Source organism: Rhinoraja longicauda, chromosome 8 (genome assembly GCF_053455715.1).
Source record: "Rhinoraja longicauda isolate Sanriku21f chromosome 8, sRhiLon1.1, whole genome shotgun sequence".
Classification (NCBI taxonomy): domain Eukaryota; kingdom Metazoa; phylum Chordata; class Chondrichthyes; order Rajiformes; family Arhynchobatidae; genus Rhinoraja; species Rhinoraja longicauda.
Window position 1 is genome coordinate 52771700 of NC_135960.1, and position 17598 is coordinate 52789297.

Consider the following 17598-nt stretch of genomic DNA (forward strand, 5'->3'; position numbering starts at 1 on the left):
CATGATCATATTGAATGGCGATGCAGGCTCGAAGGGCCGAATGGCCTACTCCTGCACCTATTTTCTATGTTTCTATGTTTCACTTTATCAGTGCCATTCCTTTTATTATCTCCATCCCTCCCTCTTCTTTGCAAAATACAATATGTCTGATTTCTATTTTTCCTACTTCTGACTAAAGGTAATCAGCCAGAAATTTTAATTATTCTTCTCCACGGGGCAATGCTTGTCCTGCTGTGTATTTCCAGCATATTATTTTTATTTGTTCAGATATCCAGCATCCGCCATTTTTTTAACCTTTCGATTCTGGGTTGAAAGTGGCCTGACGAATACAATGTAGTTGCAGAGAACTTTACACACAGAATTCTAATCAAATCTGTTGAATACACTTTCTGCAAACCATTGTTTAATTTAGTTTAGCTTAGTTTGAAGATACTGTGTGAAATGGTATTTCTCATACAAATTGTAAAGCAGACTGTGGGATCAGATCAGGTCTCCAAGACACAAACGCTATTATGATTGGACAGGACAGATTGTTATGACAATCTTTATTTTATACAGAAATCTCCAATTGTCTCTACTTTCCACGTATGTGAGCTGTGAAAAGGTTTCATTAACCTGCTAGATTGCTCAACAAAGATTGTTTAATTGATTTCTGTATGCTTGAAATAGGTTGTAACAGTATAATAATATTAATTTTCCACATCTGCTCAGAATTATAGAGCATGGAAACAAGCCTTTCGGCCTAACTAGTCTATGCCGACCAAGATGCCCCATCTAAGCTAGACCCATTTGCCTGCGTTTGGCCCATATCCCTTTCCTAACTATTCCTATCCATGTACCTGTCCAAATGACTTAAATGTTGTTATTGTACCTGCTTCGGCTACTTCCTCCGGCAGCTCACTCCACACATCCATATCCCTGTGTGAAAAACGTGTCCTTCAGGTTCCTAATAAGTCTTTGCCCTCTAATCATTCAGGGTTCCTCACTCCCACCTACCCTGCCCTTCACACCAATGGGACTATACATACCTTGACCTTTCACTATCACACTTTTTAAAAAGCATCCCACTTTCTGGATGTCTCCTTCGTCCACAAGCAACCTACTCCAATCAAAGTTTGCAAGTTCCTGTCTAATACCATTAAAGTTGGCCTTGCCCCAACTTAGAAGATTTAACTTGTGTATCTGCTCTGCCCTTATCCATAACTACTTTAAAGTCAATAGAAACTGTGGCCGCTGGTCTCCAAAGCAGCTGGGACGCTAGGCTGCAAAGTGGCGCTGCCTCACAGCACCAGAGTCCCAGGTTTCATCCTGACTACGGGTGCTATCTGTACGGAGTATGTACGTTCTCCCTTTGATTGCTTGGAATTTCTCCAGGTGCTCTAGTTTCCTCCCACATCCCAAAGATGTGCAGGTTTGTAGGTTAATTGGCTTCTGTAAATTGTCCCTAGTGTGCGAGATAGAGCAAGTGTACAGGTGATCGCTGATCAGCACGGACTCTGTGGGCCGATGGGCCGGTTTTCACACAGTATCTCCAAACTAAGCTAAACTAAATTAAACAATGTTCCACCACTGACATTCCAGTCACTTGGCCAGCCCAATTCCCAGAGAGGTGGTCAGATTTTGTCCTCTTCTTTGAGGACCCTCTAAGCCTTTGGCTCCATGGCAGTCCCAATCTACGTGGGAAAGCCAAGTCTCCGACTATGACAATCCTAATTAGTCTTGCAATCCTAATTAGTCTGCAATCTCTCAATATCGTTGTTCCTCTAAATCATCTTGCTGCTTGCAAGACCATGTGGTGACCAAATCGGCTGTTGCAGTTTCAAAATTATAGCAAAGGCCTCATTTCAAAAGCATCTCATTTGTTTTCAAGCGCTTTGGGATAGCTTTCGAACTTAAAAGGCTACATGTATCCACACAGCTTTCTTTTCCTTTCTCACCTGTGTTTGTAGACTAATAAATACACTTCCAAACTAACTTTTACTTGAGCCCAGCTGTTCTGTGATTCCAGTTTACAACTGCAAAATGATGGGAAATATTAATCAAACAGCTAAAACTGCACAGGGCTTAGAATAACTAGAAACATTTTTATCAACAGGAGATCATAAACAGAAGTGATGTTGCATGTTGAGGTCTGGAACTAATTGAACGAGTAGGAATAAAACCCCTGTCCCACTTCGGCGATTTTTTAGGCGACTACAGGTGACTAAGCTGTCGCCACATGGTCACCTGCATATCGCCTGTATGGTCGTGAGTAGTCTCCAAAGAGTCGTAGCATCTATCTGGTCGCCGCTGGATTTTCAGAATGTTGAACATTTTTCAGTGACAGTGGGTTTGACGCCAATGAACGTAGCTTGACCTCTCCTGACGTAGGTTGTCGCCAGTGCTGACTTTGATGAATTCCATTGGCGACTACCTACGTCAACCGGCGACAGGTACCGGCATCAAAACCGGAGGCCAAAATGACGTGAATTGTCTTCAGTTGTCGCCGACAGGGTCCTAGTATGTCGCAACTTGTCACGGGTGGACGTAGGTTGACTTCGGTTGTCATAGGTTGTCGCCTGTGTGGTTGTAGGTTGTCGTAGGTGCGGTCGTAGGTGGATGTTCTACTCACGACGATTGGGACGTCGGTTGTCGGTAGCTTGCCATAGCTTGACATCGACCAGGTGGTAGGTTGTTGTAGCTCGTTGTAGACATTGTCATAGGGGAGTCCAGTCGCCGTTTTTTTGGCAACCTGCTACGACTATGACAGTCGCCGGCAGTCGCCTAAGTGGGACAGGCCCTTTATAAATCCTCATCTGACTTAAACAATACTTAAATAGGTACTGAACAAGCTAGTCAAGACAGTAGGATTAAATAAGAGAGATTTTTTCAAACAGCATGACCATAATGGACTTAATGGCCTCTTGCACAGCTTCATCTGCAATGCTTGGACTGAGGGAGTGGCTAAAGGACGAGCACTGTTTGGGGCAGAGATGATGGCTGGGGAAACCAGCACAAGTTATTTTGGCAGTATAGGGGTTGTGCAAGGGTGGATTGTGTGAAGAGAGTGAGAGAGCTGGAAGGTGGTGTGAATAATATTTCCAGTATTTCAAGAGTAGATTACAGCCAGCTTGAGTTAGATGTTAAAAAGAAATAGGAAAGTGTGATGTTTGATGGACTGTGTGGGGTGGGAGGACCAGTTGCTCCTCCCGTGCAGCAGGTGGCGCTGCACAGGACAAAGGGAGATGTTTTGTACATAGTTATCTTGGCTGTACACAGTGGAGTGTTCAGTCAGATTGTGGGGTGGCAGCCATTTTTAGTTGTCTTGCTGCCAGCGTTAAGTTACTGTAATAAAGACTTCTGTTGTACCTTGAAGACTCGCAAAGTTCCATACAGGCATAGAACAAGAACACGAAAGTGGTATAAGAAAATAACTGCAGATGCTGGTACAAATCGATTTATTCACAAAATGCTGGAGTAACTCAGCAGGTCAGGCAGCATCTCGGGAGAGAAGGAATGGGTGACGTTTCGGGTCGAGACCCTTCTTCAGACTGATGTCGGGGGTGGGACAAAGGAAGGATATAGGTGGAGACAGGAAGATAGAGGGAGATCTGGGAAGGAGGAGGGGAAGGGAGGGACAGAGGAGCTATCTGAAGTTGGAGAAGTCAACGTTCATACCACCGGGCCGCAAACTGCCCAGGCGAAATATGAGGTGCTGCTCCTCCAATTTCCGGCGGGCCTCACTATGGCACTGGAGGAGGCCCATGACAGAGAGGTCAGACTGGGAATGGGAGGGGGAGTTGAAGTGCTGGGCCACCGGGAGATCAGTGGCGTTAATGCGGACCGAGCGCAGGTGTTCAGCGAAGCGATCGCCGAGCCTGCGCTTGGTTTCGCCGATATAGATGAGTTGACATCTAGAGCAGCGGATGCAATAGATGAGGTTGGAGGAGGTGCAGGTGAACCTCTGTCTCACCTGGAAAGAATGTTTGGGTCCTTTGATGGAGTTGAGGGGGGAGGTAAAGGGACAGGTGTTGCATCTCGTGCGGTTGCAAGGGAAAGTGCCCGGGGTTAGGGTGGTTTGGGTAGGAAGGGACGAGTGGACCAGGGAGTTGCGGAGGGAACGGTCTCTGCGGAATGCAGAGAGGGGAGGGGATGGGAAGATATGGCCAGTGGTGGGGTCCTGTTGTAGGTGACGGAAATGTTGGTGGATGATATGTTGGATCCGCTGGCTGGTGGGGTGGAAGGTGAGAACGAGGGGGATCCTGTCCTTGTTGCGAGTGGGGGGATGGGGAGCAAGAGCGGAGCTGCGGGATGTAGAAGAGACCCTAGTGAGAGCCTCATCTATAATGGAGGAGGGGAAGCCCCGTTTTCTGAAAAACGAGGACATCTCGGAAGCCCTAGTCTGAAACACCTCATCCCGGGCACAGATGCGGCGTAGACGGAGGAATTGGGAGTAGGGGATAGACTTTTTGCAGGGGACCGGGTGGGAAGAAGTGTAGTCCAGATAGCTGTGCGAGTCGGTGGGCTTGTAATAAATGTCCGTCACTAATTTTTCTCCTGTGATGGAGATGGTGAGGTCCAGAAACGGGAGGGAGATGTCAGAGATAGTCCAGGTATATTTAAGGGCAGGATGGAAATTGGAGGTGAAGTGTATAAAGTCAGTGAGTTCTGCATGGGTGCAAGAGGTAGCACCAATGCAGTCGTCGATGTAGCGGAGGTAGAGTTCGGGGATGGGGCCAGTGTACGTCTGGAACAGGGATTGTGTACGTCTGGAACAGTGTACGTCTGGAACACGAAAGTGGTGTCAGGAGCAGGAAACTTCGGATTGTGCCCAAAGACCCAGATAAGAGCCTATTTTTCGATTTAAAAAAAAAACCATGTCTCGGCAATTCGATCGTTTCGATCCTGAGCGAGAAAGGTGGTCGTCATATTTAACGCGCACTGAATTTTATTTTGAAAGTATGGGAATTACGACTGACCTGAGGAAGAAGGCTGTCTTGAAAACTCGAAAACTCAACTACTTTATCTTCCCATCAGCTCCTTCAAAAGTGTTGTACTTTCAAAGTACAAGTTATGTTGCAAAGAATAATTGGAATAAGGAAAATACCACCGACACACCAGACCAACTAATTATGAATAAAAGGAACAATTAATTAATTACCTTTTGTCAACTAAACAGTTTCCTTTTTAGTTGCATATGTAACAGATTAGAGTTACATTGTGTTTAATCTAATCATATTTTGCTATCATGTTCTCGTTTTTTAGAAAAGTACAATATAAATGCGACCAAAATTGACGGAACTGCATTTCATATTTCACTTGGGCAGTTTACAATCCAGCGGTTTGAATTTTGATTTCTCTAATTTCAATTAGCCATTGTATTCCCTCTCTCTCCGTCCCTCCCCCACTGTTTGTATCCATTCATTATCACCTCTTCCACAGTCAACAATGGATCATTGTGAGCTCCATCTTTTTCGAGTCATTGGTACTGGCTGTGATTTGTTCTGCACCTTTTCATAACTAGTTTCCCTCTCCTCTGACTCTCAGTCTGAAGAAGGGTCTCGACCCAAAACTCACCTATTCCTTTTCTCCAGAAATGCTGCCTGACCCGCTGAGTTGCTCCAGCATTTTATCTCCATCTTCTAAAATCTGAAGTTACCAAGTAGTTATTGTTGATAATTTTTAAAATGGAGTGCGTGAGGTTGGTGAATCTTCATGTCTTCATTAACATTGGGCCATAGGATAATGACAGGCACGTGGATAGGGAAGATTTGGAGGACATCAGGCTAAATGCAAGCAAATGGGACTAACTCAGGTAAGCACGTTCTTACAAGATGGGCTGAAGGGCGTGTTTCTGAACTCAATTATTAATAAAAATGGAAACAGTGTACTTTTTGTTTCAGAGGCTAATTACGGTGTAACCTTTAGCTTCACTAAATTGAGGTTTATTTTTTCTGAAAATGCTAGTTTGGCTGCAATTGTGGGTATCTGGTCAAATACATAAGTAGTGAGGGAATATGTACTGGTGGAGTCCTTTGTGTGTGATAATGAAAGGGTAATACATAATTTACAACCACCATAACTTACAATGCACTCTCATTAGTACTGAACTATGAAACAAACAGATATTATGTGAAATCAAGTGCGTCTTGAACCTATGATCTTCTTATTCAGAAGAATGGAACTAACTTTAAAAAAACTGCTACAAATCCACAATGATAACACAAATGTAGAATACTGCCTATGTTTCATTCTAGAGCACCTCCTAGTGTCCAAACCAAGAAAAACAGGAGCCCTCTAAAACCAGGCTATTCTGTTGATGAGACTAATTTAGGAAAATTGAATACATACCTTTGTAAAAACAACTTTAAAATGATTTTATATATTAATTCAACAGTTTAAAATGCAATATTTAATTCTACCTATTTCTCCCTTCCCCTCCAATCCTTCCTCTGGCTTTACAATTCCTAACTCTTCAATCCTTTAAGGGCCTGTCCCACTTAGGCTATTTTAAGGCGACTGCCGGCGACTTGGTCGCGGGCATGATCGTGAGGAGTTATTCAAGAATCATAGTGGATCTCAGCGCGTCGCTGAGAAATCAACCGGAGTGAAATTTCTCGGCAACAGCTAGCTTGTTGTCAGGTATCTTTGCTTATTGCGGGCGTTGTCGCATGCTGTCCCCAAGTTTGCTAGGTTCTCTTAGATGCATTTAGAAGCACATAATATTAAAATAAGTAAAGTCATTTGAAGATACCATAAAATGCTTGTGTTTAACCAATTTATTTACCGTCAGGACATTTGACAGGTAGATTAGAAGCGACAGTTTGATGGTCAGGTAAGCGTGGGAATTTTCACGATGTTTATGGCCATCAGCGATTACATTTAAAATAGGTTCCCAACCCAAATATGCAACCCAGAAACCAGATATGCATCTCCCGTACATTTTCAAAAATGCCCACACTCCGCACAAAAATCCATTTAACCACTTTTAAAATTAAATTTCTTAATACTGCTATTAGTAAACTGTAAGTAAATCCAGTTTATGCCTTGTTACCGTGAAGCTTGGTTTTCAAGTAACCCGGGCAAGATGTTATATTTCAAAACTCTCAAGTACTTACCGACTTGTCAGTGATTTCAGCGAAAATTAGGATGCTGGAGAAGCATTGACAGCGTGGGAATTTTCGCAATGTTTCCGAAGACGGTGTAATCTCGACCTGACTCGGCATTGTCATGATCATTGTCGTAGGGTAAAAGAAAATTTCGGTGACCTGCTATGACTTTGACAGTCGCCTAATAAATCGCTTAAGTCTCACACCTGCTGTCTTTTCAGCTCCAGCCTTTGTTCAACAATCTACCTATCAACCATCCCTCGCCTGCCACGCTTTGTCCTGTCCCTTCTCCCAGCTTTCTTCCCCCTCCCCACAATCAATCTGAAGAAGGGTTTCAACCTAAAACGTCTGGGATACTGTCTGACCTGCTAAGTTACTCCAGCACTTTGTGTCCTGTCTGATCTAAATTTGACTTTCACTTGCATTAATCACATCCCATTGGCACACTGTTAAGAGGAATCTAAATTAACTTTGGCTTTGCTAATTAGCTAATCCTATATGTTTTTTCTTTTACCTGTTACGCCTCAGCCCCGTCAAAGGTTCAGCCCTTGGATAGAAGGCCCTTACATAATTATCTTATTTGCACTCCAGGGAAAACCAAGCCCAGTCCATCTGAACATCCCAGTGAATCTCCCCTGCACTTTCTCCAGTATAGCCACATCCATTAGTTTGGTTACCAGAAATACACACGATACTCCAAGTTCAGTCTAACCAGTGCTCTGTCAAGTTGCAACACAATGTCCCAACATTATATTCTATACCCTGACCCATGAAGGAAAGCATGCCATATGCCTTCTTCAACAATGTGCCTACTCATTGCCATTTTCTGGGATTTAAAGATTTGAACCCAAGTTACTTGTTAATTAACAGATTTTAGTGCCCTACCATTTACTGTATTCATCATACCCCTATTTGTCTTTCCAAATCGCATCCTGCACTTTTTAGGATTAAATGTCATTTGCCAATGCCATTACCAACTATCTATCTATAACCTGCTGTTGCCTTACACACCATTCCTCTTTGGCCATAACATCACCGATTTCATCAACCTTACTCCTGCTTTCACATCCATTACAAACAAATATCTTACCACTAATCCTAGCAGTACACCGTTGTATAAGAAAATAACTGCAGATGCTGGTACAAATCGATTTATTCACAAAATGCTGGAGTAACTCAGCAGGTCAGGCAGCATCTCGGGAGAGAAGGAATGGGTGACGTTTCGGGTCGAGACCCTTCTTCAGACTGATGTCGGGGGTGGGACAAAGGAAGGATATAGGTGGAGACAGGAAGATAGAGGGAGATCTGGGAAGGAGGAGGGGAAGGGAGGGACAGAGGAGCTATCTGAAGTTGGAGAAGTCGACGTTCATACCACCGGGCCGCAAACTGCCCAGGCGAAATATGAGGTGCTGCTCCTCCAATTTCCGGCGGGCCTCACTATGGCACTGGAGGAGGCCCATGACAGAGAGGTCAGACTGGGAATGGGAGGGGGAGTTAAAGTGCTGGGCCACCGGGAGATCAGTTGCGTTAATGCGGGCCGAGCGCAGGTGTTCAGCGAAGCGATCGCCGAGCCTGCGTTGGTCAGACTTCTAATCAAAAATGCCACCATCTTCTGTCTTTTTTCTGCAAGCTAATTTCCATTCCAATTAACCAGCTTGTGTTGAATCCCTTGTGTCTTAACCTCCTAGACCAGCCTACCATATGAAATGTCTTACCAAAGTCCACTGAGACAACATCTACTGCCTTCATCTATCTTCTTAGTTACTTCCACAATCAAATTATTTAGGCACTATTTCTCCTGCACAAAGCCATATTGACTAATCACGACCAGCCCTTGTCTTTTTAAATCCTACTCCTTATAATTTTCTCCAATAATTTCCCCATCACTGACCCAAGGTTCAACAGCGTGTAGTTGCCTGGCTTATCCCTGACGCTCTTCTTACATAAAGGGACAACATTACTTATACTCCAGTCCTCTGATAGGACAGGTCTGACTTCCAGTCATGCAGCTAAGAGAGATGGAAAAAATTCTGTCAACAAGGAGCTACAGATGCTAGTTTCCAAAAAATAACAAATTCCTGCTGGAATAAATCCAGTAGGTCATGCAGAATCTCTCGAAGACATGGATAGGTGATATTTCAGTTTGGGACCCTTCATCAGACTAATTGAAGTAAGGGAAAGAAAGTTAGAAAAGCGGAGGGGATGGAACAAAGCCGAGCAAGTGCTGGTGGATGCAAGTGGAGGGGTTGATTGGAAGATGGTTGGACAACAGCCAAAGATGGAGAGAGGTGTGGTATGGTGGGAGAAATTGGTGCACTTCCAGGTGGGGCACAGGTAAGAGAAGGGGCGGTGGGATTGAGTTGTTACCTAAACTTGGAGAATTCAATGTTCATACCGTGGGTTTGCAAATTGCCCATCTGAGGTACTGTTCTTCCAGTATGCGTGCAAAATCTGTGTCAGGTTTACAGCTATCGCCTTCCTTTTCCCCTCCCATAGCATCCTTGAATCGCATCTAACACTAGATCTTTATCCACTCTACTGTATTCCAAGACATCCAACACCTCCGCTTTCCTAAAACTGTCCCTCTCCAGACATTTAATATACCATTCCTACCCTTCCCTGAATCCAATATATTCCATGTCTTGTGTAGGAAAGAACTGCAGATGCTGGTTTAAATCGAAGGTAGCCACAAAATGCTGGAGTAACTCAGTGGGACAGGCAGCATCTCTGGAGAGAAGGAATGGGTGATGTTTCGGGTTGAGTCTGAAGAAGGGTCTCGGTCCAAAACATCACCCATTCCTTCTCTCCATATTCCATGTACCTTTTCCTTGATGAAAACAGATGAGAAGTATTAATTTATTAGGAGACAGATACAAAAAATACAGAAGGTAAAATAAATGAATAGTGGTGCATTGAAATTCAAATTGCATCTTTTGAATACTAACATTTAACTATTCCCCTGAATCAATGGTGAATATCAATACTCAGCCATCAAAAATAGAGCCTAGTTTAAAAAAAAGTTTAGTTTAGAGATACAGCGCAACAACAGGCCCTTCGGCCAAAGTCCATGCCGACCAGCGATCCCGCACACTAACATTATCCTACACACACTAGGGTCAATTCACAATTTCACAACACTACCGTTATGCCACCCTGCCACCAATTAGTTGCATTTAACTTGTCAAAATCTACAAAAGATTAATAGAAAAGCTAGACATCTAATGTAATAACCCCACACTGTTAAAACAAGTTCACTTTACTATAAAAGAGAATTCACACCTTTTTAAAATGGTGAATTAAATAGATACATTTTAGAAAAGGCAACTGCACAGGTGCAAATAACATGGGCATTGAACTAGCTCAGACATCAGGAAGGTTTGAAACCGAGTCTTCCTCAAAAGAGATGCAGAGTCTTTAAATATTTTTAAGGCACAGATAGATACTTCATAAGGGGGCGAAAGGTTGTTGTGGATTGATGAGAATTTGGAGCCGCGTTTATAATCAGATCGGTCATGATCTTATTAAGTGAAGGAGCAGGCTTGAGGGGCCAATTGACCCACTCTTGCTCCTAATTCATATGTATGAATGTAAAGCTTTGTAATAACTTGGCAGTAAGTGCAACAGATGGTGGTTCCCTGCCAATTATTTAAATGAGGCTGTCGGATTTCTGAAAGGGGTAAAAATTGCTGCCATTAGTAAACAGAAATAAATTTGTCCAGTCCAATTCCCTGACTTTGTCATCGATCGCCTTGATCCATCAGTTTTTCAATCATCACAGAATGTCATAACTCAAAACAATCAATCAGACCACAGGTCTTTGAAAAAGCAATGCAGTTAGTGCCACTTTCCTGTTCTTCCCTTACATTTTGATATTGCTTCAAGTATTCTCTTGTGAAAATTACCTTCAAATCTGCTTCCACTATCCCTTTTGATGGTCGCTCTCAGATTGCAGCAATTCACAGGGAAATGTAATTCTCCACTGCCAGATAAGAGAGCTTTGACCAATCTACTCAATCGAATCCGTCATCATTTTGAACACTTGGTAGATTTCCCTCAGACTTTAGAGATGCAACATGGAAACGAGTTATTTGTCCCAAGTCCATGTCAATCGATGATCATCCAGATTACCCAGACTCTTTTCATGCATTATTACCAATATTTACATTAAACCAATGGAGCAGACTCACTGTTTTAAGCTACCAAATGTATTGATTCTCAAATTACTTACTGCACTGGAGATAAAGAGGGAGGAGAAGAATAAAAACAAAAGTCATAGTGCAAACATTAATCTATTTTCACGTTTCAGGGTTAGTCATTTTTCTGTGGGTTGTCATCTGTTTATTAACCTCAGGAATTTGTATGGCTCCAATTGTGTTGAAAGATTCTGAAATACAGAGCAAGCCTCTGAAAATGAAGTCAAGTAAGCACTGTAATCAGAAAATATTTTTTCTGATATAAGAGCTACATATGGAGTGAAAATTCAAGTTCCAAATCAGCATTCAAGTTTCAGTAAAAATTGAACCAACATTCCAAGGAACAGAGGTGACAAAACAGAGCTAAGCTGGGTAGGCCAAGTCATTGGGTGTTTTTAAGGCAGACATTGTCAGATTCTTGATTAGTAAGAGTGTCAAGGGTTTTTGGGAGAATACAGGAGAATGTAATTGAGAGGGAAAGATAGATCAACCACGATTGAATGGCGGAGTAGGCTCGATGGGCTGAATAGCCTAATTCTGCTCCTATGACTTATAAACATATATACCAATTTAATCACAAATCAACAAAGACTCTGGTGAAAAAAATTAGCATGTTCTGAGCGTGTAGATAAATGACTGCGCTAAATGAAACAATGTTGAGCATAGGTTTACTCATGGATGCCAACCATTTGCTACAGCTCTTTTAGTTTAAAAAACAAGAATAACTTTAGTAAGTTCTTATTTTGACAGCTAATCGGCGATTGAAATCATTGCCCAGGAACTCAACCTTCCGATTTCCTGGCATTTACATATTTACTTTTATTGATGCTGGAACAATAGACCACAAAACAATAATAGGTCTAGAAAACAACCCTTCTATAAACTGAAGAACTTCTTCATGGTTTTGGGACATTTGGAAATTATAACAGTTGACCTCTCGTTTACCTCCACTTAGAATTCAAATCCACTCCACAATCTTGGCTGCAGGAAAACTAAGACCCTGTACTCTCAGTACATCCCAAAGTATTACAGATCGATTAGATAAACCATTACATTAATATTTTGGAACCAATTTGACTCCAGAGATAGTAAAGGTGACATTTGTTAAAAACACATCCACATGCAACCACTCCTAAGAAATACCTTTAGGATAGGATAAAGAGATTTATTCCATATCCAATTCCCGACATGCCTCATGTAATAGCAGTAAATCCCAAACATGAACTATCTTGTCAAGATAATTACTCAACTGGTTGATTAAACATCCATTTTGTGCTGGAAAATCTGTCGGAAGCTTACACTTTTACTGTTTGGTTTTTGATAGAGACCTTTTATTGATATCCAACTGGATATTGAGCTTTTCCTGTGTGTCTCCATCACCAAAGGTTTTCGTTGATACTATTAATGGTAACAATTTTGTGTAACAAGAAGAATTAAATAAATGTTAAAATGGTTTAAAACTAAGACAGTGGAAAAGTGAGGATAATAAAATATTTTAAATCGTACTCGCGTCGCGTGTAGTGACAGGTTAACGTCATTTTAATAAGCTACTGCACACCTAGTGTAACTTTAATACCTGGACCTGTCACTGTCACAGCTGAAAAAAATAAACACAAAATGCCGAGAAGACCACACGTTATGACATTACCAAATATCTCAAAGTCAAGCCATCGCATGTCTAATTTAAAAAAATCTGGATTATCTTCATCAGTGTGTTCCTTTAAACAGTGCTCACGTCAAGGGCAAAAACATTCCAAAGTCGACAACACCAGTCTTCCTTTCTATTCTCAGCGGTATTTTTTTTAGGTATACAAGGGACTCGATGTAGTTCAGTTGAAAAGTGGTGCTCTTACAGAGGATACCGCTGGCAGTGACTGTAGTCACAAGGTCTGGAATTTTAAATGTATTCGTTAAGAATATAACATTGAGGGTTTTTTTAAAACTGGGGTGGGGAAAAAGAGGGGGGTTTGGATTTTATAATAAAGGTAATAGTAATCTCGATGCAGGGATGGAGTGGGCGAGGAACGGAAAGAAACGGAAAGAAACGATTTATTCAGTGGATGCATTCAAGTGGCGCGTTTGCTGAATTCTTTGGCAGGCCAGTATAAAATCTGCCCACTCCCTGCATTTAAAAGTCAAAATTTACAAGTTGCGAGGTTCATAAATGTAGCACAAAACATTATCGTTGACAAATGGAACAAAGGGGAACCGTGTAGTGACATTAATGTCCTCTTGAAGTGAATGCTCAGTGTCCTCTCAAAACTACATTAAAGTAATGCACGTTTTGCAGAATTTGGCTACATCACTTTAACAATAGTCTGTTATCAAACTAGACAAACCACGTAATTAAAGACCCCGACAACAGCTATTCCTTCGCTGGCGGTTTATTTCGGGGTTCCCATTCCCCAACCCCTTCCTGAAGTCTCAACAACAGCTACAACACCGCAGGCGGGTGGAAAAGCAACTATTTATGTTGTGCGAGGTGCGCCCACATCTGTTGCCAGAGACTTCCGCAGACGCTGTGGAAAAGCCACACCTAGAATAGGTCTGGCAAGAGGCTGAAAGTTCTTGCCAGTGAGCAGTCGCCGCCGCTGTCACGTTAGCCCTCCCGTCCCCCACCCGTTGTACTGACCGTCCGCCGCTCAGACTCTGCATCACTCGGCGCCCCTGGACCGCTCCTCCGGGCAAGCTGGCGGCTCAGACATGCTTATTAAAACTTCAGCCGTGCAAAAATTATGCCTCAAAAGTTCTGCCTTGGTGTCAATCCGGGTCTCTGAGCCGTGTCAGTGATGTAATGATCCCGCAGCTGGGCGAGTGGGTGGGTTCGAAACCCAACTTAAAACGTGCAACAGTGAGAGAGAGAGAGAGAGAGAGAGAGGTGGAAAAAATAAAGAGGGCAATTCAAACGCTGCAGAAGCGCCAGCGTTTGCAGAGGGTGCGCTTTGCACCGGCTCCCTATCCCTCTCCTCCCCTCCCCGGGCCGCGCGCGCAATGTTCCGCCAGCAGCGGCAGCAACACGTGGACGGGTCAGTGCAACAATGCTCCCGCCACCAGGCCACCAGGCCACGGCCCCCACAAGCAGGAGGCAGGAGGACGACCCTCCTTACTTGTCAGAGCAAGACCTTCCTTCAGTTAGTTCTCAATCCCTCCCCTGCACCTCAGCATAGATCCCTAACACTCACTCCAACTATTTCGGGAGACACTATCCCATCTGATTTCCCCTAAAAGTGCATTTGCGAAACATTTATGTCACTGTAGCTTGGTACATGTGACAAATAAAATACCATTGAACCATTGAGTTAGACGCAAAATGCTGGAATGACTCAGTGGATGAGACAGCATCTCTGGAGATGTACGAAAGAATAGGACTCACATTCACCTAGGTCCAGTGAAATACCTTGTTTTGCATACAACCTCTTTGGCAGTACACAAGTGTCATAGAAACATAGAAAATAGGTGCAGGAGGAGGCCATTCAGCCCTTCGAGCCCAGCACCGCCATTCATTGTCATCATGGCTGATCGTCCCCATTCAATAACCTGTGTCACCACGTGTCTGGAGAAGTGTTCCCACCCAAAATGTCACCCATCCTTTTTCTCCAGAGATGCTGCCTGACCCACTAAGTTACTCCAGCATTTTGTATCTTTCTGTGGAGATGTTGCCTGACGCACTGAGTTACTTCAGCATTTTGCATCAATCTTTGGTATAAACCAGCATCTGGAGTTCCTTGTTATTGCATTTCTAAACATGAGGATTGCATCTTGTTTGCGCCCTTGTTTGTTTTTCAAGTCAAAAGAAGATGGCAAGATTGCAAATTCTGTTGATCAGTAATGTTGCTGAGATTCGTCTCCAGCCAGAATCATAGAGCATGGAAATAGGCCAAAAGGACACAAAGTGCTGGAGTAACTCAGGTTAAGCAAAGATGACTCGGGCAGAGAGTTTCTCAAGAACTTTGTGTCCTTTTGTGTAAACCAGCATTTGCAGTTCCTTGGTAGACACAAATGCTGGAGTAACTCAGCGGGACAGGCAGCATCTCTGCAAAGAAGGAATGGGTGACATTTTGGGTCGAGACCCTTCTTCAGACCCTTCTGCAATTCCTTGTGTCTACATGGAAGTAGGCCATTCAGCCCACCACAACGACACCCACCCTTGGGCATCCACCAGTATTAATTCCATCTTCCAGTTCTTAGCCCTTACAGCACAGGAACAGATCTACAATGTCTGCACCGAACATTGTACCAAGTTATGTGAAGGAAGGAACTACAAATGCTAGTTTAAACCGAAGGTAGACACAAAAAGCTGGAGTAACTCGACCCGAAATGTCACCTATTCCTTTTCTCCAGTGATGCTGTCTGACCCACTAAGTTACTCCAGCTTTCTGTGATTAAACTGTTCTCCTATTTGCTGCACATGATCCATATCCCTCTGTTCCCTGCAAATCCATGTGCCTTTCTAAAAGCCTTTTAAACGCTACTTCTTCCTCCACCACCACCTCTGTTCCCTGCATATCCATGTGCCTATCTAAAAGCCTTTTATACGCCACTATCTTCCTCCACCACCACCTCTGGACTCTGGCAGCGCATTCCAGACACCCACCATTCTCTGTGTGAAAACAAACCTGGCCTGCACTTCTTCTTTAAACTTTGCCTCTCTCGCCTTAAAGCTATGCCCTCTAATCTTTGACATTTCCACTGTGGGAGAAAGCTTCTGACTGTGCCTTCAATGCCTTGGTGACTGAAGTTGCTCAACTAGACACCTCTTAAATACTATCAGTGATTTTGCTGCACACTCTGCTCAGCTGTGCATTCCAAATACTTGCTACACTGGGGAAAAAGATCTTTACATCTCAGCCTTTACTCAAATTAATTTGTAACCCTTGTCTCAAAATCATGTTTCAAAATGTTTAACCTTGCATATTATTAGTACAAACAGCTGCCTAAGGGACTATTGTGTGCGTGTGAGTGTACAGAGCGTATAATGTAAAACCCTAACATTTGCATCCGCTCCTGCCTTTTTTCCCCCAGTACAAATTCCATAAACCACATTCTAATGTAAGTGAACTTGCATTCCTGTCATCGCCCCTCTTTCCACTCCCTCCATGGCTTCCTCAACAGCTTCAGTGGGGCTGTTACCTCTGACTGGATGGTGCAATGGTAAATTTACATGACAAATATGAAGCTGCAAATCCATGAGTGAAAATTAAAATAATCAAATGAGCAACTTTAAAATAGGTTGGTTGTGTTGGCCCATTCAATTAAGGCTGAATAAATGCAGTGGCAACTACCTAACACAGAGTGATCCAGTTGAATTATTTATACAGAGTGACTCATTGAATCAAAATTGTATTAATTTGCACCAGTAAAATTAACACCAGTATCCGTTGGGATTGCTGACAGTAAGATTCTTATGATAACAGATTTTGTTAGCTGCATTAAAAGTAAATATTGATGTAAAATAAGTAAAACTCAACAATTGGCACCAATGAGAGATATGGCATGTGATTCATTCAGACCCACTTTTTTAGTCAGAGGGTGGTGAATCTGTGGAATTCATTGCCACACACAGCTGCGGAGGCCAAGTCAATGGATATTTTTAAGGCAGAGATTAACTGATTCTTGATTAGTATGGGTGTCATGGGTTGTGGGGAGAAGGCAGGAGAATGGGGTTGAGAGTGAAGGATAGATCAGCCACGATTGAATGGCGGAGTAGACTTGATGGGCTGAATGGCATAATTCTCCTTCTAGAACTTATGATCTTATGAACATGAACTTTCCCATTAATGCCTTGAAATTAAAAGTTTACAACTCACAAAGTTGAATTTCTGTACATCATTTATGAAAGTACTTTTGTGGAAATCTTCAGTTAATATAATTGATTATTATGTCATTAAAATCATTATATAATTATTTTTTACAGCTAGGTTAGTACAGTGTGAGTTTTAAAAGTTCAAAGTATCTGCCAGTAAGTCTTAGTTTTAAAATGATGCGTGAAAAGTATTTAATTTAAGTTGAACTTAAAATAACTCCATTGCATTACAATAAGAGCAAAATTTTGATTTAATACTGCATTGAATATTTATTAAAGATCTGTTAAACATTCTTAAAATCATACAATGGGACTTCAGTTCTAAATGTACAACAATACAATCATTGGATATAAATGAATGGATTTGTTTAACTTAATACATGCTGTTTATTTTCCTAATACTTTACATATCTCCATCAAATTTCAAATAACTGGCCATCTAATTCCTTAAAATTATCTTTTTTAACTCTTCTGTAATGTACAGAGGGTACAAACCTTCTACAAAACCTATAGA

General features: G+C 42.4%; 1 protein-coding gene across 2 annotated transcripts in view; it reads right to left on the reverse strand.

Moving 5' to 3' along the window:
* wipf1b (WAS/WASL interacting protein family, member 1b) overlaps window positions 1–14214 on the reverse strand; it is a 107490-nt gene extending 93276 nt beyond the window's left edge. For both annotated transcript variants that reach the window (XM_078404537.1, XM_078404534.1), the window contains exon 1: window positions 13914–14214. In XM_078404537.1, the coding sequence (XP_078260663.1) occupies window positions 13914–13936 (23 nt within the window). In that variant the 5' untranslated portion in view covers window positions 13937–14214. The remainder of the gene's footprint in view (window positions 1–13913) is intronic.
* Between the last annotated feature and the right edge of the window lie 3384 nt (window positions 14215–17598).